Source organism: Varanus komodoensis, unplaced genomic scaffold (assembly GCF_004798865.1).
Source record: "Varanus komodoensis strain SLA01 unplaced genomic scaffold, ASM479886v1 scaffold34_1, whole genome shotgun sequence".
NCBI lineage: Eukaryota > Metazoa > Chordata > Lepidosauria > Squamata > Varanidae > Varanus > Varanus komodoensis.
This window is the reverse complement of record NW_025335854.1, coordinates 4,999,779-5,025,282: the sequence shown is the minus strand read 5'-3', so window position 1 is coordinate 5,025,282 and position 25,504 is coordinate 4,999,779. Positions and strand designations below refer to the sequence as shown.

General features: G+C 46.0%; 1 protein-coding gene and 1 long non-coding RNA gene across 2 annotated transcripts in view; one reads left to right on the top strand and one right to left on the bottom strand.

Annotated features, from left to right (window-relative positions):
• The window catches only part of CUNH1orf21 (chromosome unknown C1orf21 homolog), a 141,859-nt gene that overhangs the window by 103,859 nt on the left and 12,496 nt on the right, over positions 1-25,504 (top strand). The window contains exons 4-5 of the mRNA XM_044439106.1: positions 9,650-9,726; positions 21,400-21,460. Of these exons, the coding sequence (XP_044295041.1) occupies positions 9,650-9,726; positions 21,400-21,460 (138 nt within the window). The remainder of the gene's footprint in view (positions 1-9,649; positions 9,727-21,399; positions 21,461-25,504) is intronic.
• On the bottom strand, positions 6,106-24,262 carry LOC123027841. The gene is made up of 3 exons (XR_006415577.1): positions 23,857-24,262; positions 20,478-20,480; positions 6,106-6,118 (listed from the first exon to the last, which is right to left on the bottom strand). It is a non-coding gene; the product is annotated as an uncharacterized LOC123027841 (long non-coding RNA).

Here is a 25,504-nt window from a genome sequence, read left to right as displayed (position 1 = left end):
AAATAGTAAACGAGAGAGAAAAGTTTGGCTTAGTTTTATGCATTTATTTTTATTTATCTTAATATTTATATACTGTCCTTTTCTAGGCTTTGAGTGGTTTATAAGAAATTAAAACCAACAGTGATTAAGACTGATTAAGACAACATATTAAATAAAACTGACATGAGAACTAGTTGTACCTGGCATGCTACATTTTGAATTTGAGTTGGTGCAGTGCAGTATGTTCCATTTTGCGTACGTGCCAATAGCATTTTCTCACTACTAAGTAATGGAGATCTTCCACGCAAAGTTTCTAATTTTGCTGCCTTGAAAATAAACAAATAAATACAATCCCCACCTAGCTTACTACAGATGCCTTGGAAAGATTTACGTTTAACAAATGAATTATACTTTTATCTGTGCAAAGCTAAAACTACTTACAAAGAAGTATACATCAGTGGGACTTTTCGGAGTCACAGGATTGTATACACAGGAATATTCTTCAATGGGATAGACTCTCTTTGGCGTGTGTTCTCTTCTGTCCATCTTCCCATCTGTTCCCTTAAAAGCAATAAGAGATCAGGCAGAGAGCAGTAGGGAACAGAGCAGCAATAAAACAAACCAGCCCTGGTTCATAGAAAGGAAAACTGTGGTTTTAAAGCAAGAATCCACCACCACCTCCTCCTTTTTCCCCTTCCCCTTCCATTGTTGCTAGAATGCTATGAGGGAAGATCATCTCAGTTCCCCAGACTGCTGCTACTGCAATAGAAAATGGGGTGGCTAAATCCCGAAAAGGGATATGGGACCAAACCAAAAGCACTCACTGCTTTTTGTGAATGTTTTCTGGAGTTTCAGAAGGGACTTTGGGCATTTCTCAGTTCGTTGCTATGGAAGTGTTCAACCATTTGGGAAGCATTGCCCTCTCTCTGAACTGACTTCATTTGCCTTCAGTAACATTAGAATATGGCTAAATCTAATTGGCTTTGTAGTATCAAGACATCTGCTCATCTGCCATAAGCTTGCCAGTTTGGGTAGGATCACCACTGTGACAACCGAAAAGCAGTGGCCTCATTTTCGATCGCCTTTGCTGTTCTTATCTCATGTAGTCAGTTGGACTAGCTGTGCAACACTGCAGAAGCTTCACTTTGTATCCCTGACTTGGTTGGTATTGTTCATGAAACCAATTCAGAAATCGAATGACGTATTAAACATATAACAGGCGGCACAGAAGCTGCAGCAGTGAGCCAAATTGGTACAGTTTTCTCTTGTTTTAGGGAGATATTTCTAATCCAGGTTCTACCCAAGTGTTACTTTTGAAATGAGCGAAGGTTTGGTGCTGGCACAATAGGTGGTGGCTGGCCAGGACCCAACAGAGGTAGTGTTGCCCTCTTTGCCCGATGCTAGAAGTAGGCGTTTATGCCGTTTTTCTGACCTTGCAAAGGCCTCTGGGTGACCTCCAGAATCTGGAAGGAAACACATGTTCTTATGAGGTCTGAGCACCACCCCCTTATTTTTGTGCAGGGCTCATCCCTAGAGATATCTCATTCTTGAACTTTTCTCCCGACTAAAAAGTCAGGAAAGTGTTTTTGTTTTTTTATTTTGTTTTTTAGTTCATTGTTCGAAGAATAAAGGTTAAACTGAGGATATATTTAACCTCCTGCATATTAAATTACCTAATTTAGCTAGGTCTGCAATATTTAGCAGATTTCCTTGGAAATCAGTTCCACTGAACTCACCGGAGCTTGTTTCCAAGTAAACATTGGAATGCAATCATTGTTAAAGGCAGATTTAATGTGAAATATAGTCAATATACAACTTTATCAGGAATACACTTCAGCTGGTAAGAGAGATTTGAATTGACTCGAAGACTCAAGACCAATTTTTTACTGAGAAAACCACCACTGTTGGCCAAAGTTTATTTTTATTTATTTTATTTATTTAGAATATGTGTATGCCGTCCTGTCGCAAAGGCCTCAGGACGGCTTGCATAAATAAAATAATATAAAACATAACACAAATGAATTACAGATCCACACTGGCTGCAGTTGAAAGCATATAAACCAATGTTAACAGTTATTAAAATATTGTTGGAATAAAAAGGTCTTAACCTGGTGCTGAAAAACAAATAACAACGGCGCCAGGCAGACCTCTCTGGGGAGCACATTCCATAGATGGGGCGCCACCGCAGAGAAAGCCCTCCTCCAGGTACTTTGCCTCCTAATATCTTTCACAGAGGGTTCCCAGAGGAGGGCCTCTTCCCCTGATCTCAGGGGGCAGGAGGGCAAATATGAAAGACGGCGTTCCTTTAGGTATCCAGCTCCCAAGCCAGTAAGGGCTTTATAGGTAATGACCAGCACCTTGAATTGGGCCCAGACTTCGATAGTAAGCCAGTGAAGCTGATAGAGGACTGGGCTTATATGAGAATAATGCCCAGTCCCCGTCAGCAACCTGGCTGCTCTGTTTTGCACCATCTGAAGTATCTGGACTGTCTTCAAGGGCAGCCTCACATAGAGCACGTTACAGAAATCCAACCGGGAAGTAACCGATGCATGTGTCACTGTTACTAGGCAATCGTCCTCCAGGTAGGGACGCAGCTGATGGATTAACCGAAGCTGAAGGAAAGCGCTCCTCGCCACCGCAGTCGTTTGAGCTTCCAGGGACAGCTTTGGGTCGAGGAGCACTCCCAAGCTGTAGGCCCTGTCCTTTAGAGGGAGTGCAACCCCATTCAGGGCAAGGTCCAAGTCATGTACCCAGGAGCTCGATCCACTCACCAACAGGACCTCCGTCTTGTCTGGATTGAGCTTCAGTTTATTGGCCCACATCCAGCCCATTACCTCGGCCAGGCACTGGTTCCTGGTGAATCACTTGTGGAGTCCAGCTCGTGACGAATCTGAGCGATTTTCTCCTTAAAGTGCTGGGCAGAGTCGTCACAGTGGGCCATCAGAGGTGGTACAGGATCTTTCTTAGGGCCAGGATGTATCAGTCCATGTACCACTCGAAAGAGCTCTGCTGGACGGCACTGTGAGGAGGCAATGGAAATGGAGAAGAATTTCTTTTTCGCCGCCCTCACCACCACAGCATAGGCTCGATAATAAGCTCGTAGGCGTGTTCGGTCAGATTCATCCCGTGATTTCCTCCACCTACGCTCTAGATGGCTCCCAACCCGCTTCATCGCCCATAGTTCAGGAGTATACCATGGGGATGAACGGGCTCTGCCGGGTAGGAGAGGACGCTTAGGAGCGATTGTGTCAATAGCTCTGGCCATTTTCCCATTCCACAGTTCAACCAGAGCATCAACAGGAGCCCCAGCTTTATCAACCGGAAAATCCCCCAGAGCCTTCAGGAATCCATCCAGATCCATCCGGCTCCGAGGGCGGACCAACACAATAGGGTCTGCACCCTTACAGAGGGAAAGGCTGGTATCAAGCTCGAACCTCACGAGGAAGTGATCTGACCATGACAAGGGAGCCAGACACAAATTCCTCACCCTCAGATCACCCTCTTCCTGCCCCATCGAGAAAACCAGGTCCAGCGTGTGTCCACGTTCATGGGTCGAGCCTATGACATGTTGAGACAGCCCCTTGGCCGTCATGGAGGCCACGAAGTCCTGAACTGCCCCAGTCAGAACAGTCTCAGCATGGAGACTGAAGTCCCCCAGGACCAACATCCTGGGGGTCTTCAACACCAGGTCCGAGACGATCTCTGTCAGCTTAGGCAGGGAGTCTGTTGGGCAGAAGGGTGCACGGTACACCAGCAGAATCCCCAATCTGTCTCGGTCGCCCAACGCCAGGTATAAGCACTCTAGACCCAGTCTCAAGAGAACAGGAAGCCCCGCAAGGGAAATAGAAGCTCGATAGATTAAAGTGACCCCCCCTTCCCTCCCCTCCAGGTGTGGCTGGTGCTGGACCAGATACCCGGGCAGGCACAATTAAGAGAGGGATCCATCCCCCTCTCTCCCGCCCAGGTCTCTGTAATGCAAGCCAGGTTGGCCCCCTCATCCACAATTAAGTCTTGGATGAGGGATGTTTTGTTATGGACCGACCTGGCATTAAGCAGCAGCACCGTCAGGCCCGAGGGGCAGTTGATAAGCATACCAGGAACCTTCTGGTTGGGGGAATAACCAGAAGGGGGAACAAGTGTCAGCCATCTGTCCCTCCTTCTTCTATGCTGACATGTTAAACCCCCAACACCATATCAACCATTGCCCAACACCAACCCAATGGTGGTGCCCACGCGCTCCCCAGGCAACCCCATAGTAGCAGCCAAATGTGAATCCATTAAAACAATCCAATAAAATACCATTAAAATACAACTAAAACCCTCCAACCCACCCAATTACAAAACACACACACACACGCAGAGTACCTGGCCAGCCCAGCCCCCGCATGGCCCCAGACAGCGGCGACACCCTTGGGCCGTTGCCCTTCGGCCGCGGCCGGTGAGTTAATCCCACGGCCCCTCCCTGCACCCCGCCCCCAATCCAGCACAGCTGCCACCCACAGCGGCGGGGTAGGGGCAAGGGCAGGGCCCACGGAGAACTCGCCGGCAGGATGGAGGGCCCGCAGGCCAGCAGCGTCCCGGTCCCCGGTCCTGCGGTGGCCGCCATCTGTCCATCGGGGTGGTGGTCGCCATCTGTCCATCGGGACAGCATCAGCGGGCGGGTCGGCGGCAGCGATTAGTGGAGTTGCTTCTGCCCTGGTATGAACAACCAGGGAATTGACAAGTCTGTGGAGAGGCCATGAATGGAGGGGGCAGTGAAATACCAAACAGAATTGATTGATTTCGCTCCAAATGTGCTTAGGATTGTGCCTTAACTTGTGCATGCTGGACAGTGATCTCTGAAAAAATCTTCGTCAATGATTCTTTGGAATCCCTATGAATACACACTTGCAGTAAACTATGATTTATCTAAAGCGTGTGACCTGCTAGCTAGAGAGTGAATGGTCTGAGACTTGATTGAGCTGAGTTTTATTTGTGCTGTTAAATTCCTTTCCTGCTGCTTATTAATCCCGCTGAGTAACAGATGGAAAAAAAAAGAGAGAGCTGCCTTGTTTGCTACTAGACAACACAATTCAAGTTGCTCGATAAATTTAGATGCACTTAGCTGCTAATGTGTTTTTGTTAAGTCTGTCCACGGCAGCCTCTGGATAGGGCTCTGTATGAGGCAGCTGTAAATACAAAGGCTCAATTCAGATAGGATGGTTTTGTGTGATTTGTGCTAACTATAGCATCAAATACAAATCTTGCTTTCAGCTATAAAATGTATACACAAACCTTCATACTTACAACAGGGTTCCCCTACCTGGTGCGCACCAAATATTTTGGACTTCTGTTCCCAACCAGCTCAGTTCAGGAATGCTGGAAGATGTTGTCCAAAACAGCAAGAGGCCACTCGGCTGGGGAAGGCTGCTCTGGAGTGGCTTCTTGAGTTCATTTGCAGGCTGGTCAGCATCCTTTTGATGGCCCAGCAGGTCATCAACTCAGTGTAGGCCATGTTTTCTGATAGCTTGGATCAGAGACCTTCCACCCAAGCATATTTAAGCTTCCTTAACCATAGTTTGGCTTCATGCTTGAACAGAAACTGTGTTCACATGATTGTGCAGCCCACTGTGGGTACAATATGGGGCATGCGGGAAGCTTTCTGAAGCAAGAACATCAGTCTGCTGGGGCAAATCATGTTTAATCATTCTGTCTGCACCGATGTTAAATATGATATTCAATGTGGTTTTCCTGGTTAAATGTGATTACAGTTAACCAGGTTTAATGTTGGTTTAATATAAGAGACATTCCACTTAGAGATTGGTTTAATGTTGGTTTAATATAAGGAACATTCTAGTTAGAGATTGGTATTGCTGCCCTTAGACCCAGCCAAGGAAATTCATAGTACAGAAGTAAGAGGGACTTGGGAAGGATCATATAATCCAACTGCCCGCTCCCAGTCAGGTATTAATACAAATGCCACCAGTGCAAACTCACATCTATAATTCTATTTATGGTTTCCAACATCTGAAAGCCAACATGAGTGGCAGGGGGAAAATAAATTTCTGATAATAGTTGATTATCTCATTGGACCCATGACTAAGAACCAAATGCAGGACACGGATAAATGCAGCTAGACGCCATGCACTTCTACCTCTGGCTTTATACTCTCCGAGGATCAGCTGCCCCTTCCAATTTCTTCAGCTATCTCTGCTCCCTTCCCCCCTCCTCTCCCAGTTTGACAGCGGTATTTGCTTATCAAGCATGTTGGCAGAATATATACTCAGAAATAACTATGACAAAGCAGGCTTAAAAGTTGTCCTGTGGGAACAAGAGAACTCAGCCGATGGGTGAGCTCTCTTTTTCTGAGGCTCCGTATTGTATTTCTGAAAAATGAGTGGAAAGGTCTGGCAGGGCCGATAGCCTTGAACTAAAGCCAGCCCCATCGTGTGGCTTATCTGAATCCTAGTTCCTTATTTGCTGCCGGTGGGTTTGCCTCCCTGGAAGGTGGGACCCGGAGGAAGCTTGTGATTATAATGGTCAGTGTTGGGACTGAATTATCTATTAGCTGCTCACGGAGCCTTGATATCCACAGATTCTAAAGCTGCTTTTAATGAGAAGCTGTCGGCTGCTAAGGGGTTGAAATGATTGAGACTCTGGTTCCGTTCTCGCCAAAGAAGTAAATCTGACAGTATTTCCCCAACAGACTCACTACTGAATGCACCACCCTATCCCTGCCTGCCCTGCAAAAGTTTATTTATTTATTTGCTTATTAAAAGCTTCTCTATCCCGTCCCCTACAGATGTCTCAGGATGGCTTACAATAAGTAAGTAGAATAAAGCAAACCCCATAGCGTCCGACCAGTAATATACTAAAACCCCAGTTAACATCAGTTAAATCTTAAAATAGCCAGAAAATAAAAAGGGTTTTGCCTGATGCCGAAAAGAATGTAACGTTGGCACCAGGCAAACCTCTCCGGGGAGCGTATTCCATAGTTGGGGTGCCACCACAGAGAAGGCCCTCCTCTGGGTGCTCTCCCTCCTAATCTCCTTCTAGGAGGGCTCCCAGAGCAGGATCTCCACCTCAGATCTCAGGGGGTGGGGGGCACATAGGGAAGAAGGTGCCCCTTCAGGTATCCCAGATCCAAGCTGTTTAGGGCATTATAGGTCATAAGCAGCACCTTAAATTGGGCCCAGACTTCAATTGGTGGCCAGTGCAACCAGTAGACGACCGGCGTTATATGTCAAAACCAACCGGTCCCCGTTAACATCCTGGCAGTTTGCTGTAGGTAGACAGCAGACAAAAGCAATCTTACTTTGTTCCTTTGGGGCTCTTAGGATATTTCAGGTTCCACCCTCCATGTGGCTGTAGACAACCCTATGGCTTCTAGGGGAGGAATCTGCCACTGGATCCCTCTCTTCTCCCACACCCCTGGAGCTGTCATGGAAGCATCATCTGCTTTCTGGCATTGTTAAGGGGATGGTGCAGCGTGTGGAGAACACAGGGAGGAGGAGAGAGCAAGGTCTGTAGAATCCTATGGCTTCTCCTTCATCCATCCCTACCACCAGGGGTCCATCTGGCTGGTTTGAGATTGTTCTGAGGAGGATCAGGAGACACAGTTTCCTCTGTCCTTCCAGCTTGCCAGAAGAGCCCAGAAGAGATTCTTGGAAACCTCCAAGCTCAGAGGCCTCCATCGGATGGGCAGGATTTCCATAGGAATTTGCCTACATGTCAGAAGAAGAGTCGCAGCCTCGCCTGCCAACCGGATATGCCCATGTTCTGTGTGTAAGGTTATGTTCTTGTTTTCCTGAGGGTGCATTTTAACCCATCTCCTACTTGCAGAGTGGAATGGTGCAACTGGAAAAGAGGTGTACAGCTTTGCTAAAGAGCATCCAGGTGACATTCTGATTCCTTTCCTTTGGGCACAGTGTGCCCCTGCATCTTGGACAGCTCTTGGGAAAGAGAGGGGAGCAGACAATAAACAGCCTTTTATATAGTTCTGGAAACAGCTTGGAGTGCTAATCTCTTGGAGCAGAGGTGAGCAGAAAGTTGATCTCCAGGTTTTTTTCACTCCCCTCACTGCCCAGTAGCTCCTGCCAGCTGGCCAATGCTTGGGTACGTTGGGAGTTGTCCAAGAGGACTGCAGATCTACTTCATGCCCTCCCTGGCCGTAGGGATTAGTGCTCCAGGCTATTTCCAGAGTGATATAAAGGGGTGTTTATTCCTTGTTCCCCTCTCTTTCCCACCACCGAGAGCTGTCAAATATGCGTGGCACATTAGGCTCAAAGGAAAGGACTCACAGAATGAGGCCTGGACTCTCTTCGCCAAAGCTGTTCACCTCTTTTCCAGACACCCCATTCCACTCTGCAAGTCGGAGATGGATAAAATGCACCCTCAGGAAATCAAGAACTTAGAAAAGTAGGCATGTCAGGTTGGCAGTCCGTGAGAGCAGCTGTCCCAGCCTTGATGTCTTCCAGAAGTTTTGGATTACAACTCCCAGTGTTCCTACCCATTGGCAATGCAAGCTGGGGCAGATGGGATCTGTCTTCCAAAATATCTGGTGGGTGTGAGGGAGGGGAAAGCTGTGCAGCAGAAAATTCTGAGAGTTGACCTGTTAGTTTGGAGGCAATATTTTCAAGAAAATACTTGGCATTGAGGAGTCACTTAAAGTGAATGCATTGGGGCAGCAGGATTTTGAGTTCCTGTATCATACATTCCACCTGAACACCTTATGCTGCTCCCTTTTTGTTCACTTGCTTTGCAAATTCAGTTCACTGGTTGCACTTAGTAAAGTAACTTTACTGTATGTACTTTGTACATTCTGTGCAAAATAGCTTCTTCCGTGACATTTCTTTTCATAACTGCATCCCTTGCCTTTTGTAGTTTTAAAGTGAGAATGCTTCTTGCTATCTACCCACCAACCTTGTAAGCTGTTGAATAAATATAGATCCTGGTTCAAGCATGACAACAACCCAGAGTGTGGGTTATTGAATCCTGGGTTGTTACATGTGAGCCACGAACTATGTGCTGTGAATTATGAACACCCAAGGAAGACATCCATGAACTGTGGGTTGTTTTAACTATGGGCTGTCATTACATGCAAACCCAGAACCATGGGACATTCATGGGTTGTTTTGCCAGGCTACAGGGACAGAAGACAAGAGTCTGTCCTCAGGCCAGTACTACATTGCCAAAGGCAATGACATTTTGATTATAGAAAATGAACAACTAAAACATGAGAGAATCAAACAACCCAGGAATTTTAGAAAAGCAAAAGCGAAACCAACCCTGAACTTCGTACAATTATCTGGCAAGCAAATTATGGGCAAACTCTTGATAAGGTATCAACCTATACTCTGGATTGTTGTTACCCATGAATCAGGTTAGTGTGTGTTTCATGTGATGTTATGGAATCACATTATATTAGCATTTCTTGCAAGATGAGGAAGTCCTAAGAAAGAGAGAGAGCAAGCTTAATGCAAACTTTTGAAGCAAGGAAATTTTTAAGTAGGATGCTGAACTTTGAGCATTGTAATACTTTACCACTTTTCCTGTATTTTTATTTTTATTTTTATTGCTATGTTTATGCATGGGCTGTTTATTATGCGGTTATGATTTAATGGCAAACAAATGCTTCATATTTCTAAGAAACCCTAATAGATAATGTCTGCCTGTCTTTCTTTTTTCACAGGAAAAAAGTGCCAGTTCACACGTAAGACTTAAGTCTAATAAAGAACTTCCAGGATTAGTACATCAACCTAGGGCAAAGTAAGTTTCCTCTTGTGTTTTTGTTTTAGTTTCATGAAATAAGATGACATCTTTCTGCCCAAGAGCATCATTTCCTCTCCCTTTCCTCCCCTCATATCCTATGTTATCAGGCATTTTGGCACACTTAAATTGCTAATTTAAACCACAGTGAATTGGCTGTTGCTTTTGTTTCATTTTATGTGGCGATAGACAGTTTCCCATTGACATTGCCTGTCTGTTGCTTTAAACTGGCATCGTGGCGTTGGCAGTTTTGGCTTTTTCAGAAAAATAGAAAAGTGGGATAGAAATATTTGAAATAAGCATCAAAGCAGAAGCCAGGGCTTATTTTCCTCTGAGCATGTGCCGGCAGTGAGCCGCCTAATTGATGTAATTACTGTCACCAGACATGGGTTACCATGACACTGGGAGCTGGCCAGGACGGGTGGCTGACGTGGTCTACCAAGGATGAGTCACAGGTTTGGGGAAGGTTTCTGAGCCAGCGAGCCGTCCTTGCCAGTCCGGATGCCACAACAGTGTTGCCCAGACAGTTATTTCGCTGGTTGGGTAGCTTCTGACCCACATGTGCAAGAGGAGAGAATTGGCTCCCGTGGCTGCTTCTCCCTGGTCTCTGCGCGTCACACACAGGGCAAGGACCCTCCTCCACTGGCCTAGTGCACATGTGCCCAGTCGGCCCCACTTCCTCTCTCCGTTCCTCTCAGACTGCCCTTGTGCTTACCTGAGGAAGAAGCCTCTCGCATCGTTTGGCCTTCTATCTTATTCTTCTATCTTGTAAGTCTTCTGTCTTACTCTTGCTGGCATTGTTCCTTCTTCCTTTTAATGTTTCACTTTACTTGTCTTGCATTTGTTTGATGGCATTACTGTCCTGGCTCTGCCATTTCACATTATTACAGGCGGTGCAACAGTCTTAGAACCTCCCATCCATAAATCCAACTTCAGAAGTTCTGGAGACCATGTGCAGAGGACAAGGGAAGGATGCATCTTTTCTCTTGGACAACTCAGGGGCTTATTCCATTGTGGAGGCCCCTCAGGGTGGAGCACATACAACTTGTTCTTCCTCTGTGCATAAAGAAAATTGAAATTGTTTCTTCCTTCAGGCTTCTCTTGCTCTCTTCATCATGTCTTAGGTTTCTCATGTTAGCTAGTTCAGAGAGGACGGAAATATCCATCTGTCAGAGTATACCTTGCCACGCTCTTAGCCTCTGACTTACTGTTGGAGCGTTTTTTGGTCGCTGTGCATCCAGCAGTGAAACTGTTCCTCAGAGGGATTCATAACCTTGCGCGGGCTGTTTGTCCTCCAGTTCACACGGGAGCTTTTCTGTTGCCCTCCAGGTTCTTGCATCAAAACCGTTTGAACCACGAGCAGCAACTGCCCTTTGCTTTCTAGCCTGCAAAGTGGTGTCTCGTCACTCTAACTTCAGCCCCTCATGCCAGTGAAGTTGCTGCCTCACAGATAGATTTGCCCCACCGCGTCTTCCACAAGGAGACAGTGGCGCTTGGTCCAGATACTGCTTTCCTTCTGAAAGTCATTTCCAAGCTCCACCTTAACCAGGACATTGTGAGACCGGAGTCTTGTCTTAGAAGCCTTCGTATCTTTTTATCTGCTATGGAAAAAAGAACCACAGGTTGCTTTTCTCCTCCTGGTCTATCACTGCTCAGGTTGTCCACACGATAAAGATGGCTTGTCAGGTACTCGAAATCCAATGTCTATGCGAGGGCACAATCATTCACATTTGTCAGAACCTACCAACTGGATGCTTGGGCTTGGGAAGCCTCGTTGATACCAGAGTTGGTCATTCTCATGACATCAGTGTCATATCTGTGTTGGTACCACATTGTTCCTTCAGTCCCAGGGCCACAACAGGTGTTCTTGTTGAACAGGTGAATAGGTGGAAACTCACTAGAGGCATGTGGAGGGGGGATGGGGAGGATCCTTCAGCGGGGGAAGCTTCCTGAAGTGAGGTCTTTAGCAGGCACAGAACCCATAAGTGTGAATGCACAGACGACCACTCAAAGAACAACGGCTACAGGGAAGCAGCCTGCCTTATTCTCCCCTCTGTGCTTGTGTGAACCCAGCTGTAGTACCGGGCCTTGAACCTGTCTGAAAATCTGGTGTCTGGCCCCAGAACCCGATTCCCTGGCAAAGATGTTGAGACCAAAGGCCGCTTTTCCCCACTGGACCGGCACAGCCAGCCCCCGTGCCGAGTGCTGGAAAACACGTTGGACAAAAGCAAGGGGACTTTGAGCATCTGCCTTTTCCACCGCTGGCACTGAGAGGGCATCTTCCCAGCCCGGGATCAGAAAACAGCTCTGCGCCGGTTATGTCGGAGGGGAAGTCTTTTCTGCAGCCGTTGTGGATCTGCTGCACCTTGGCAGAGAAGAGTCAAAAACCTCAGTGCCCTCTCTGCCAGCCAGCTGCGAATCACGGCTGCTTGCAACCCCCGCAAAACTTCCAGGGGGTTAAAAATGTTCGGGTGGAGCACTGGAGGGGGCCCAGTTAATCTTCGGGGTGGGCCCTGCTTCTGTATCCTAGTGTTCGTCTTCCTCGGGTCCATTGCTTATTTATAACGTACCTAATTAGTCAAAGGCCACTGTGCAAGGAAAGCTTTCCTGTTGGGCTTTGAAAGCTTTTAGCCCACAAGCATTTTTACATGCCTGTGTTTTCTCACATTAGATATTTGTGGCTCGGTAGTGAGAGAACTCCCTCTTCTTCACTGCCTGATCTTCTGGAAGCAGTTCTTACTTGCCAGAGACAACTAGGCACATGCCTTGTTTAAAAAAGTTGAAAGAAGAATCACTTGGGGCTGCTGGCAAGTAATGCAAAATACGTAGAAGAACGCAAAAGAACGAAAATGTTGTGAGCAGGGCTCTCCTTCCTCTCCAGCAGACTTAGATGGGTCCATAGAAGCACAAACCTTTTATTAATGCTGAAGAGGCCATAAAACAGTATAAATCAAATTAGCCTTTTGGAGGCCCTTCTGCTGGTATAAAAGCCTTGTATCCAAACTGAAGCTTGACTTCCTTCCTTCCTTCCTTCCTTCCTTCCTTCCTTCCTTCCTTCCTTCCTTCCATCCATCCATCCATCCATCCATCCATCCATCCTTCCCTCCTTCCCTTTCAGAAAAGCCTCTGACTCCAACCTCCATTCTAATGGCAAGAACACCACGCACTTCTTAATTGGTCCATTCACTTCCCCTTTCATCTCCCTACAGGGTCAAGAAATTCCCCCTCCATCTCCTCCCCACCCAGTTCCGAAATGTCTCCATCCATTTCCTTTCCCAAAGTGAGCTGGTTCCCATGCTTTGTCCAAGAACCTTCACCAGCTCATCCTGAAATGACTGAGGTCGCCTCCCTAACTCTGCTTCTTCACCCTCTCCTCATAACAGGGCTATCTGAGCAAAGAGTTGGGCCCCCTCTCGACAAAAAATGCAGTTGAACCTCACTAAAATGCAGCCATAGGAGAAATGGATAAAGCACTGTAGTGAGAAAACACTAGCCGCCAAGAGTTTCCTGGAACATATTGTTCTTGCGCTGTCGCTTGTCAGCCAACATGGTGCCAGTAACAGCGTAGCTCATCAAGGACATTCCCAAGCCCTAAGGAGACTACTCTCCCGCTCACTGTTTTGTTCCCGCTTCCATGATCAACAAGGCTGCCAGTAAGGCTTCCTTCCACGGATTGCCTTATGCTGGGAGGTTATCCATTTCTATAATGGTTCAGCAGATACAAGAATACATGAGAAAGTCATAGGGTAGGATTCTGTCTTATACTTCTCCCTAACGTGGTAACACTGTTTGAGGCTGTAGACCTTCCTTCAGACAGCAGGAAAGGAAAACACATGACTGAATATTTCTCTACTCCTCACCCCCAATAAGCCCCAAATATAAAGGAAATGGCATGGCAGAGAGAGGAATTTTCATGTAACCTTTGCCTCAACTTAGGCCAAACTATGTGGAAGCAGGGCCACCTCACTGGGAACTAGGCCATAGAAAGGGAAGACTTAGCTGTCAGTGTCAGGATGGTCTCGAATTGATGACAAGGTTTTGACTATGAGCCACGATGCAGTCAAGAGTCACTGGGTGACAAAGTTCAGTGGTACTGCCACCCCCTTTCCTCAAAAGCGCTCAGCATCCTGTATTCCTCTGCTGTTAAAAGCATGTTACTATCATCTACCATTAACCTGTGGGGAGCAGAGCTAATGACCATCCCCGTATCTAAGGCAGCCTCTCTGCATTGCAAGGCAATGGTTTTTGAAGGACAGAGAAACCGTAATGCAGGAAAGTTGCATGTCTTTTTCCGAATAGCTGTTTTGCTCATGCTTTGTGGCTCTAGGACAGGGGTCCTCAAACTTTTTGAGCAGGGGCCAGCTGACAGGTGCCAGGGGTGACCACGGGCCGCCGAGGCAGTGCTGGCAGGGAGGCGCGGGGCGTGCATGCAAGGCGGAGATGGGGGGGGGATGTGGGGCATGGCACCGGCTTGCTCACGAGGAGTTCGTTTCCAAGCGAGTCCAAAACGACCTCCTCACGATCAAGCCGCTGCTGGGTGCAAGCACGGTGAGGTGCCAGCTTGCTCGTGAGGAGATCATTGTTTCCCATCGAGTCCAAAAACGATCTCCCTGCAAGCAAGCCACTGCCGGGCGAGGCGCTGACTTGCTCATGAGATCCTTTTCTCCAAGCAGTTCCAAAACAATCTCCTCGTGAGCAAGCTGTGCGTGCACCCAGTGAGTGCAAAACCTGCGGGGTGGGCCGGTTAAAAGGGCATGGCGGGCCAGATCCGGCCCACAGGCCTTAGTTTGAGGACCCATGCTCTAGGATATTCATGGGCTCTCTGTGAGCAAAAGTTTAGTGTGCAAATCTCTCTTCCTTGACACTTTTAGGCCTGGCTTGGGTGAACTTCACGCGAAATGAGTGAAATTTGGGTGCAGTCTTGTGCCTTTTTAGGCTGGAATGGCCAAAAACTTTCCGCAGCCTCCCTGGCTAGGGAATACAGGGAATGGTAATTGGATTTTTTTCTGTCTAAACATGGATAAGTTGCACTCTGAGACTTAAAATCGAAATGGGAGACCTCTTTCTGGTGAATGCACTTGACTCTTTCACTCAGAACACGAAATGATTGGTTAAGAATAAAATGAAGTTACATCATAATGGCAAATTAAGGTTATTGATAAACTAGTTTAATCTAATCATTCCCTCTAATAGCAAACTTAACTGATGAGTGCCAGAAGAGATACAGTCAAAATGGGACCACCAGGAAGCAGGAAGGGGGGCGAAAATGCTCAGGGCAGAGATAATGCTACTGAAAAAAACAGTTAAGAGACAAGCCACCCCTCCGAAAACTACACGAATGAAGCCAAGCCTGTTCAGAATGTAGCATTTCGGTTGGAAAAGGAAAATAGAAATGGGGGCGTGGGCAGGGCATGGAATGGATTGGAGTTTCCTGGAGGAAGGGAGCGTTCCTGTTCGAAGGAGGGGATAGACTGGAACAATTCACTGCATGCCCTGGTTATAAAAAGATTGCTTGTGCCCTCTGAGAACAGCCCCTTCGGTTGGTTCAGGAGTGGTGGCTCCTTCTCCTCTTTCGTCTTCTGAAGGTAAACTAAGGATCATCTTTCCCGTACTTTAGCTAACTTCTCTACCTACTTTATCCACCTTTCTTTATTAGGACTTGATGATAAGATACAAATTTTTAAAAATCTGTTCTTTTGTAGAATGGGCCTTCCTTGACTTACACATATTTAAAGCTCTTGGGATGTATGTTTCCATTCTGTGTTTCCTTGAATATGGTGGGAGTTACTTCTGAGTAGACAGCCTAAAGATTGTGATCTGATCATGTTTCTTTAAGTAGGCATCCCTCCCTCCCTCGGAGAACCACGGTTATGCAAGAAAAGCCTTCAGAAAAAAGAGATCCATTTACTTTCTCTTCTTCCTTCATGTCCCCATCCTCAGATAGTTTCCGGAACAGCTGTACATCAAGCTAGCATGCTGAGTGAGCATTGCTGAGCAGGAAAGACCTGCAGCTGGATGGGTGGCCACAGGTGGCAATGGAGCAGTGGGTTGGACTCGGTGGCCTTATGGACCCCTCGCAACTCATCTTCTATTCCGTTCAATTTGATTCTATTCTACACGGCAGAATGAATGTCACAGCCAGTGGGAAGCTTGGATTCGAGTCCTCTTGTTCTAGAAGGAGCTGTCTTGCATTGCAGATACGCTGCTCCATAGAGAAGAGCTGTTTCTCAGGGCGGAGCAAATAGTTTGCATGCCGAAGGTCCCAGTTTGCATCCCAACTTCTCCAGGGTAGGGCTGGGGGAAAAAAACCCTGGAGAAAGCCACTGCCAGTCCTTGCTGACAGATCTGGGCGAGGTGGACCAGTGTTCTGTCTCAGGAGAAGGCAGATTCCTGTATTTTGTGCTACACAATGGCCTTGTTTGGAAGCAGTGGCCGTGTCTAGCAGGAATTAATCTAATCATTCCCTCATGTGGGTTAATTAATTAATTCATGGGTTAATAAATTAATCCACCTACCGGTGAAACATTTCATGGACATGCACATGGCAGGCGTGTCATGAGTGGAGCCAGCTGGAGCCAAGGGTCAGACTAGATGGCCCAGGAGACCCCTTCTGACTCACTCTGTTTCTTTGTCTCTGTGATATTGAAAAGGTCACCTCCACCTGCCACCTTTGCCTTCTTGGACTGAATTAGGTTCCACTGAGACACACCACCTGAACATAACTGGGTATCAACAGTCTTCTCTCAGATCTGGAAAGATGCTTTCTCTGGGAAATCCGCACTGATGATTCCACACACAGAAACTGTAGTGTCAAGAAGGGTTTCTGACAGTTTGTCTTGACCTTAGAAATCTCCTTAGAATATATGTGGTCACTTTCAAACCCTCACCTCTGTATGGAAACTCAGCCTTTTTGTTACTATAGAACCATTGCATTAAGAACCATTCAGGATCACACCAAAGGGCCTTCTGGTCCAGGATCTCTTTCACACATTGGCCAAACCGCTGCCCATGGGATTCCCACATGCGGCATGTCATGAGTGGAGCTGGCTGGAGCCAGGGGTCAGACTAGATGGCCCAGGAGACCCTTTGTGACTCACTCTGTTTCTGTGTTTCTATGTGTAGTTACAGCACCACGTTCCAGCCCCTGCTTCCGATACTCCTTAAGGGAGACAGTCTTTGATACGAATTCATGCTGCTTTTTTCTCCCTGCTCCCCAGCTGCTGTCAAAACGAAATGAGTTTTTTAGTAATTAGACATTTAGTATTGCAAGCGTAGGGTTGAGCTTTTCCAACAGGCATCTCTTGTTAGTATTTAGATGCTCTGGCCTTGTAATTGATCTTCCTCATCATAAAAAACTCGGTTTTGCAAACAAACCAAATTATGGTGGGCACCTAGAGAGTTAGAGAAACAGACTGGAATTTCAGATGCTGCACTGTTGTTGCCCTGGGTGACAATTTATAGGGTACGCAAGCTGTCTGATAGGCATTCCGGCTCAGCATTCCCTGCGTCTCAAGCAGGCCATCAGCTGCTGCAAAAACACAACATCGCCTTTGAGAAAAGGCACGCCAGAGCCATGCCTCCATTAGTCTGCATTTGGCTTGATCTGAGAGATAAATCTTAGAGCGTATGTCCATTTGACCGGAATTTGCTAAGTTAATTAGATTCTTACCTTTCAAAAGATGCTTGCTTTTTGGATTAAGCTTGGATTAAGCTGTCTTGGGGCCTTTGGGGCTTTTCGAAGTATCACCAGATGCTTCCTCATGGAGAAAGGCTGGAGATGAATGGAAGAAGTCCTGCTTTGATGCAGGTTTTTGTCTGCATCGCCCATCTCCTACTTCATACTTGCATGAGTGTGCCATGGGGATTATGAGGAAAAGGCCTACGGGTGCCGGTCTATGCGTATTTAGACAGGAAAATGTCCTACAATTCCAAGCACTCCTCAGCCAGATTTTTGGAGGTTGTAGGACTTCTTTCTATCTAACAATGTATAGGACAGTACCCTATATATACAGGCATTCCTTGTTTGCTTCTTTCCTCCTTTCTATTCTTTGTTACATCCTCAGATCGGTCTCTTTTGGCTTGTTGCTCTGTATTGCCACAATTTAAAAAGTTAATTTAGGTGTGATTTGAACAAGTTCCCATGCACCTAATAATTTGGGGCTCACTCTGTTTCTATGTTTCTGTTTCTTGACATTCTCTTGTGATGTAGCTTTTCTCCTTAAAAAACGAACAAACCAACCTGAAAATGATCCTTCCCATATAAATAGCAGGCTCTGATTTTTATTTAAATTGCAATGCCCAGGTAAAAGTTCATCTTCCGTTCTGTGTTTGGGAGTAAGCAGACACAATCTCCAAGAACTTGTTCCCATAGTAGGTACACCAGCCTAAGCGAATAGCATGTCCTTGAGAAATTGGCCACCATAGTATTTATTAACTGCTCAGTAATGACTTAACCAGAATCGAAGTGTGATTGCCAAATGTATTTTCCATCATGTTATTCCGTATCATCACTATCCCTAATATATTGCACAGCCAGATGATGATTTGGCAGGATTGTCGCTGAAGCAGGGCTGCAGCACAAGTAGGGAGTGACTGCCACAGCTGGAAAATCCCCATGTTTTGCAAGAGTGCAAAAAGCCTTCGGAGGGAAACAGCGAAGTGGGTAGAACCACCATGACGTGTCGTGAGGACTGGGCATGCATAGCGACCACAAAATGCTAAATATCTGTTGGGCAAAAAACCTGGGAAAACGAGAAGGAAGGAGGAGCAGGATAGAATATCCTGAAAGAGGGAGGGCTGGTGGCACTTCTTGCCCAGTCCCCCTCTATCTTTTGAGATTTAAGAAAATGTTTACACAGGCTTTCACGGCCCTATGAGGATTATAAACTTGTTTCAAAGAAGAGCTGAAATTCTCAGGAAGCTGAATTCTGGGCCCAGTACCACATTCTGCATGCGCGCCATTCTCATATATAACGGCAGCCGTGTTTGTTAAATAGTTTGGAAAAAAGCAGAGATTGTAATTTGGGTTTGCTTATGAATGGCCCACCCAGGGCCAGGGCTGGGAGCTCCCCACACAGAGCGTGAGCATTTAAACTGGTCCCGTGCCATTGAGTTATTTCCTGCTTATGAATCTTCCATTGTAGGGTTCAGATTTTTCCATTTCCCAGTGTGTCGGGCACTCATAAAACCAGCCAACTGCCCCCTGCTCCCAACTCCAGAGGTTTCTGCAAATGTGGGCTAGCTAGTGGATGCCTCCAGAGCAACCTCTGGCTTTGTGAAGGCATCTCACCATGCTTGTGTGTCCAGGCTTGATGCTCCCTTGGGACATGGCCAGTCTTCTTGTGCCCTGTGCCAAACAAATGCACTCTGAAGGCAGCTAATCATGGTGCTTTCTCAGTCCACGCGCCACCGTGAAACCTAGTCGTACCAACCAGGGCTTGCCATCTTGCTAATGGAAGTAAATTCTCTGACCCTCTGCCTGCAGAGAAGTGAAGGTGGCTGGCAGGGGATGGGAGACTTGGCCTGAGAAATGGCAGTGTTGGCCAGTGATTCCTCATAAGGTTAATGTGCAGAGTTATTGTGCTTACAGCTGGACTCTGCCAAAGGATCATTAAGGGTGAAATGCTAAATCACGCCAGCTTTGCTCTCTCAAATACCTCACTGGCTTCTTTGGGCTGCTTTGCCAATCGATGTGTTTGGCACAGGTGGCTGCAGGGCACAGATTACTTGGAGTCAGGCAGAGATGGGGCAAGCATATTGATATCATCAGCTCCTTCCTCCCGTCTCAAGGGACACAGGTGGTGCGGCTGGTTAAACCACTGAGCTGCTAGACTGTTGATTGGAAGGTTGGCAGCTCAAGTCTGTGCAATGGGATGAATGCCCGCTGCTTTGTCCAAGCAATTTCCTGCCTAGCAATTCAAACTGCAAGTCCAAGTAGATAAATAGGTACCACCTCGATGGGAAAGGTAACAGTGTTCCGTGCGCCTCAGGGTTTAGTCATGCTGGCCAGGTGACCATGGAAGTGTCTTCAGACAACACTCGCTCTTTGGCTTACAAATGGAGATGAGCACCGACCCCAGACTAGCATGTATGTGCAGAGGAACCTTTACCTCCATTTTCAGCCCAAACCCCTACCCCCAGTCGTCTTCTAAAAAGTAGACATGGGGCCCAAGCCTCAGCTGACCTCCTAGAATTCAAGGACTGGACATGGAATTCAAGTATTGTGTTGCTCCCTCTTGACCAGACCGGAGATGTAACCACAATTTGTGTTCCTTCTATTCAAGCCTTCCATCAAGCAACCCTTTGGCGAATCTTCTTATGGTCCGGGGTAGTCCTGTTTTCCTGGTACCCATCCCTGCTCAACTGCGTTCTCTATTCTTCGGGGTGCCTTTACTGTTGGCCAACTATTGTCCATACAGGAGACACCAGCAAGATTTCCCCTTCATCGTTACTTTGGATATCTTTGCAGAATCAAAACATTTATGCCAGGATGGGCTTCACTGTGTCCTGGGTGGGACTGCAAATTGTCATGTCATGTGAACGGAAGATGCACCGGCCATATGAGGGTCAAGCAACCCTGGAATAACCCACAGTCTGTTGTTGGGTCCTGTAAGAGTTGTTTATGTCTTGCACAGCCTTGGCCACCAAAGTTCTTACGACCCAACAAACTTCAGTCAAGCAGTGAAATAGTCCACAGGCACTAACCACAGCCCACTGGAGCTTAAATTAGTTCCAGTGGGTGGCAAACTAACCCACTGTGTTGCATTAACTGAAGAGAAGACACTTTAGGCTTTTGGTTAGCTAATATCTAAGGATGTACTTTAATCATCCCTGAGGACTGGAATGTATTTTCTTAAATATATAGTAGACACGCAGCACAGTTTTGGATGCAGTCTGAAGGATGCGGTTTGCAGGGAGCAGGTAGCCAGCAAAGAGGAAAGTTTGGTGCTGGCTGTGGAAACTTTGTCCCTTGTTCATTTTGGGGGAAAGCAGATGCTTCTTTAAAGATGAGAACTGTTGGTTAGAATACCTGTCTTCTTCTCTTGCTCATCTTGCATATTTGTGACAGATCAAATAGCACAAGATCACTACAGCTCTGTAATGTACACAGTTCTCAAGGAAACCAGCAATCACCCAGAACTCTGTATGTGAGTGTCTGTATTCAGAATGGGCCATCAACTGAGTAAATGTTTTTAGTTGACAGATAATTTTCCTGTGAACCAATCATCTGAATTTTAAAAGACACATATTGCCAAAACAGCTTTGGGATTTATTTACAAAACATACCAAAGCAGTATAAAAACAATTAGCAAAAGCCTTAATGCAGAATAATAATTGGCCTCCCTGATTTAAAAGCAGTTGCCAATCAATTAGCTGAAGCTTTTAGTTTATCAAACGACTCATTTCCAGGCTTGCTTAAGACAAACTGAAGGAGGGGCCTAGATGGGTGTATAAACCGGAGCTAACACTGAGTGGTGAATCTTGTACAGTAGCTTTAAGCATATTTTGCAAGGGTTGTCCCAGAAATGGCACCAGATCAGAGTGGGCGCTTTCTCGTATTTTTCTGAAAATGCCAACCTGAAAGTTGAAGTAAGAGCTGCGTTGTTCTGGTGAACTCTCTCAATACATACATGCTGCTGATGCTGTCGATGCACCATTCTTTCTGTGTTTCAGCATGCACATCTCTGAAAGCCAACAAGAATTCTTCAGAATGCTGGATGAGAAAATTGAAAAGGTAAGAACAACTAAGGGAACATATCATCTGCTTTCGCACTGTATGTGAGCTTAAGACAATTGGTTTTACATCACCTTGAAATTCTAAAGAGAATAGACAGCAATATAGAAATGTTTTAATAGCCCTGAGGCTTTGTTGCGATGGGGGCGGCATAGAAAAGTTTTAAATAAAATAAAAATATGTGAGCCATTGTGCTAAGAGATAAAATCCATTGGAGATTTATTCCTGATCTAGGGCGAGTTTTCATGTTACGGTATTCATGTTCTAATTGCCATAATCAGTTGCTTGTTGTTAATTGCAATGTCACACCTTGAGACTGTTGTGTGAGCAACCTGCAAGAATTATCGCAGGAGTGAGAATCAATTTGTGGGTGCAGAACCAACCTTTCGTTGGCTGGCTGGCTGCAGTGTCAGTGGGATGTGAAAATTCTTCATTGCTTCCTCATAAGTAGGGGGTTGATAAGGGTCAATGTAAGCATTTAGCAGCAAGTAGCAGCTCTTACTTTGAGAAGTATGATCTGCTGAGAGACTGGTTATGTGATAGATGAAATGAGAAGGACAAGCCATCTGTGGCCAACGGAAGCAAGATGCTTTGTTGTGGAAGTTTGACCTGGCGGTTTTCGGAGTGCATCTCCTCTGTCCTGGTCTGTACAGAGGCTCTGTAGTGGCAATTCCTAGCCTTAACCACAGTGGGCCCCAATCCCTAGCATCCAGTGCTAGTATTGGACAGCTTGCTTCTCTTGGTGCGCCTTGTCCCTTGCTATGAAAACGTTGAGCAGTTTTCGGAGAGCATCACTTGTTCATGGGGGAGAAATTGACATTACACAGGCTATCGAAATCTTCTGCCCATTAATGAAAGTGATGCAGTAAATAGCTGCAGGTAATTTTATCCAGTGATGTCAGCAAATGTGGATGGCTTTAGTCTTCAAGACTGGGACTTTCGTGGGAATGCACAGGGGAAGCGTTCCATGGGAGAGGCAAGATGAAGCGCTTAGCAAGAGGGTCCTGTGTTTTTCCTGCTTACTCAAGTCTTCCTCGTACAGTCCAGTGCTGCCAACGCATGGTTTAGTGTTTGGAGCCTGAATCGAACTCCCCTAGCCTGGGAATCGGTGTCCTTCCCAACACCCTCCTGATGTGGCTGCAAGGAAGGGATTGGTAGCATCCACTTCCATTTCAGATAAGCATGTAGTCAGGATCCTAAAGTGTGGTTAATCTCTGCCAGTGTCAGTGAAAACAAGACAGCTTCATTAATTATTGCTTGAAGTTGGCTTGTTTCCAGTAACCATGGTTAAGATAACGGCAGCTTGTCTGAACATCTTTTTGTGACACTGCGTGTTAATTTATGATAACAAGACATGGATTTTCGTGGTGTTTCTTTTCATCCAGACAGCCATCCTTGCAGATGCTTGAACGTATTATTATAAGTTATTATAAAAATTATAATAATAATAATTATAAATAAAAGATTCAGACATACTGCTTTTATTTCATGTGATGAAATCTGTTTCGTTTTGCTTTGCTTTTTGCTAATGGAGGTGGAACTCAGGGGTCCTAATGTCACAGAGGGGTGGGCCTGGCTAAAGGAATCAGGCTGAAATCTGGCTTTTTTGCACTCTCCAGACTTCTTCCCATTTTCGGCCTTGAGTGGAAATCAAGCCAAGCTGAGAACAAGTCTGCAAATACTCAGGAATGCTAGCAGATTCTTTGCACAAAGTATGTAAATAATGCCATTCTTTGTGCAAAGCAAGCAAAGCCCACAAGTTGCATGCGAGGAAGAATTCTGCTTGAACTCGCTTTCTGCCCAATATCCACACAGATGCTTGGCATGAGGTGTATTTAGTGGAAGAAAGAAAACGGGCTGCAGTTTGTGGGGCTGAACTGAGGAGATCTGAAGGATTCCCACTCCTGAACCCGATTTCTCACACATCTCTAACCACAATGGTAGATAACATGGACTAGAGAAAGGAATAGAAGGACCAGAGAAAATAGCTGCCTGAGGAAGTCTGGGACAGATTGCGAGTTGACATAGGACTGGAAGGCAAGAGTATAGGAAGACATTTAAGAGAGCAAAAGGGAGCGGATGGGGGGAAATGAGCTGTACATGGCCAGAGGCAGAAGAAGAGCTGGAAACACACATTGATTTGAAATAAGCAGTGATCCTTTTGCTCTAGTATATGCCCAACTTAATTTGTTGCAGAAGCTACATTAAATGCTGTCAGAAGTTTTGGCATATGTGCATAGTTTATCAGTTCAGCAACTGTCATAATTACCTTTTTAAAGAGCAATGTAACATAGAGCACATCTTCCACTGATTTTAGGGGACTTAACACCCCCTAACCCAAGTAAGACCATAATTATTATGCACTTATTTAAAAACAAGAATGTATGAAGTTCGACTGCAAAGCTCATGTTTTTGGGCCGGTGCCTGATCCGTAATTTCCAGCCTGATCCCAGTGAGAGGTTGTGACAGGAAGAAGAGGGAAATTTGCAAGAATTTGCATTTCCTTTTGCAAGAAAAAAGTGGGATATATAATACCTAAAATAAAGAGGTCTGCCTAACATCCTTGAAATCTGTAAGAATCCTTCGAGCCCCTGCCCAAGGGAGAAAACAGGTCCTTGATTCTGTCTACATTTTGGAGATGGTGAAGAAAGAGTGAGAATTTGCAGCAAAAAAGAGCAAAGCAGCCACTTCTCTCTATGGGATAATGTCTCATTCCTTATCATTATAATAAACCACCCAGAAAGCCCTCTGGGCTACTGGGGTGGTATATAAATGCAAAAACAACAACAACAACCAAACAAACAAAAACCAAAATATCAAAAAAAAAAAACCCCCAAAAAACAAAGGGGGAAAAAAACTTAATCTGCTGTAACCCAGCCACTTAAAAATTTTTTTCTGTGAAACAACCAATTAAGGAACATGTTTTTGATCTCGCATGCTATATCTAGGTACATGCCACCAGGATCCCTTGTTTTGCCATGTGGGCCTCTACCATACAGCTACAGAAAATATTTTTTTTCCTATGTGGAAAACCACGTTTCCCTGGCATAATCTGTGAAGTGCCCTTAAATCCGATGAGTACACGAGAGTGCAGCCCATTTCCTAGCATTGTTTCCCACAACAAGTTTATTAGAGAAGGAATCCTAGAAGGAGTGTGAGCTATTGTTCTCCCTTCTTGGCCGGCTGTAACCTTGCTGGTGCTTTCTAGCACATTTCGAATGGTTTCCTCGCAAGGGTCAGGAATTCACCTGCCAAGGCAAACATTTCCATGTTATCTGCTGCAAGCCAGGATACCTGTCTCCTCTATTTCCAGCCGGAGGATAATTGCAACGGAACCTGTTCTGCTTTGTGTCTGTTTTTTCCTTAGAAGAATCCCAGCGCCTTCCGTGTTGGTTCCAATGTGCTGGTTGTTTTTGTTCATCATGACCTTATTTTCCTAACTGCCAACAGAACAAAGTGGCCAAATTAGTGATGAGTGAGCAGTGGCAATGCATGTACTTCAAATAGGGCAGCCATAAATCTGCAGCTTCCATGAACTTTATTTTTTGACCTATAAAGAGGACCTTCGAGGATCTTGACCTTCAAGACCCACAGCCCAGGAGAGTTCCAAGTTCACGTCAGGAACCATATCCTGTCTTCTTGCAATGAGAGCAGCCAAGTCTGCTGTAAATCCCCTCTATTAAAAGCAGGAACAAACGGAGAGACTGCATGCACAGAAGAAAACAAAAGCCACAGGTATACTGGGTTCAGAAAATGTCAGTAGCATGGAAAGATCTGCGATAGAACATTTCCTTCGTTAGACTATAAGGGTAATTGGCTGGTTCAAATGTGGTGGCCGATTCCTGGGTTGGTTAATGCCGGGGATGTTGGGGGCCTGAGGGAGCACCACAGAATGCCCCATGACATCCAAATTTAGGAGCTCTGACTTGTTCAGGTGTTAACCAACTAGAGTGAGCTCAACAGGAAACCATGGGCAATTGTTGGGTTACCTCTTGTTTAATGCCTTAATGGCCCACAGTTCCTGGGTTCAGACATTATGATCAG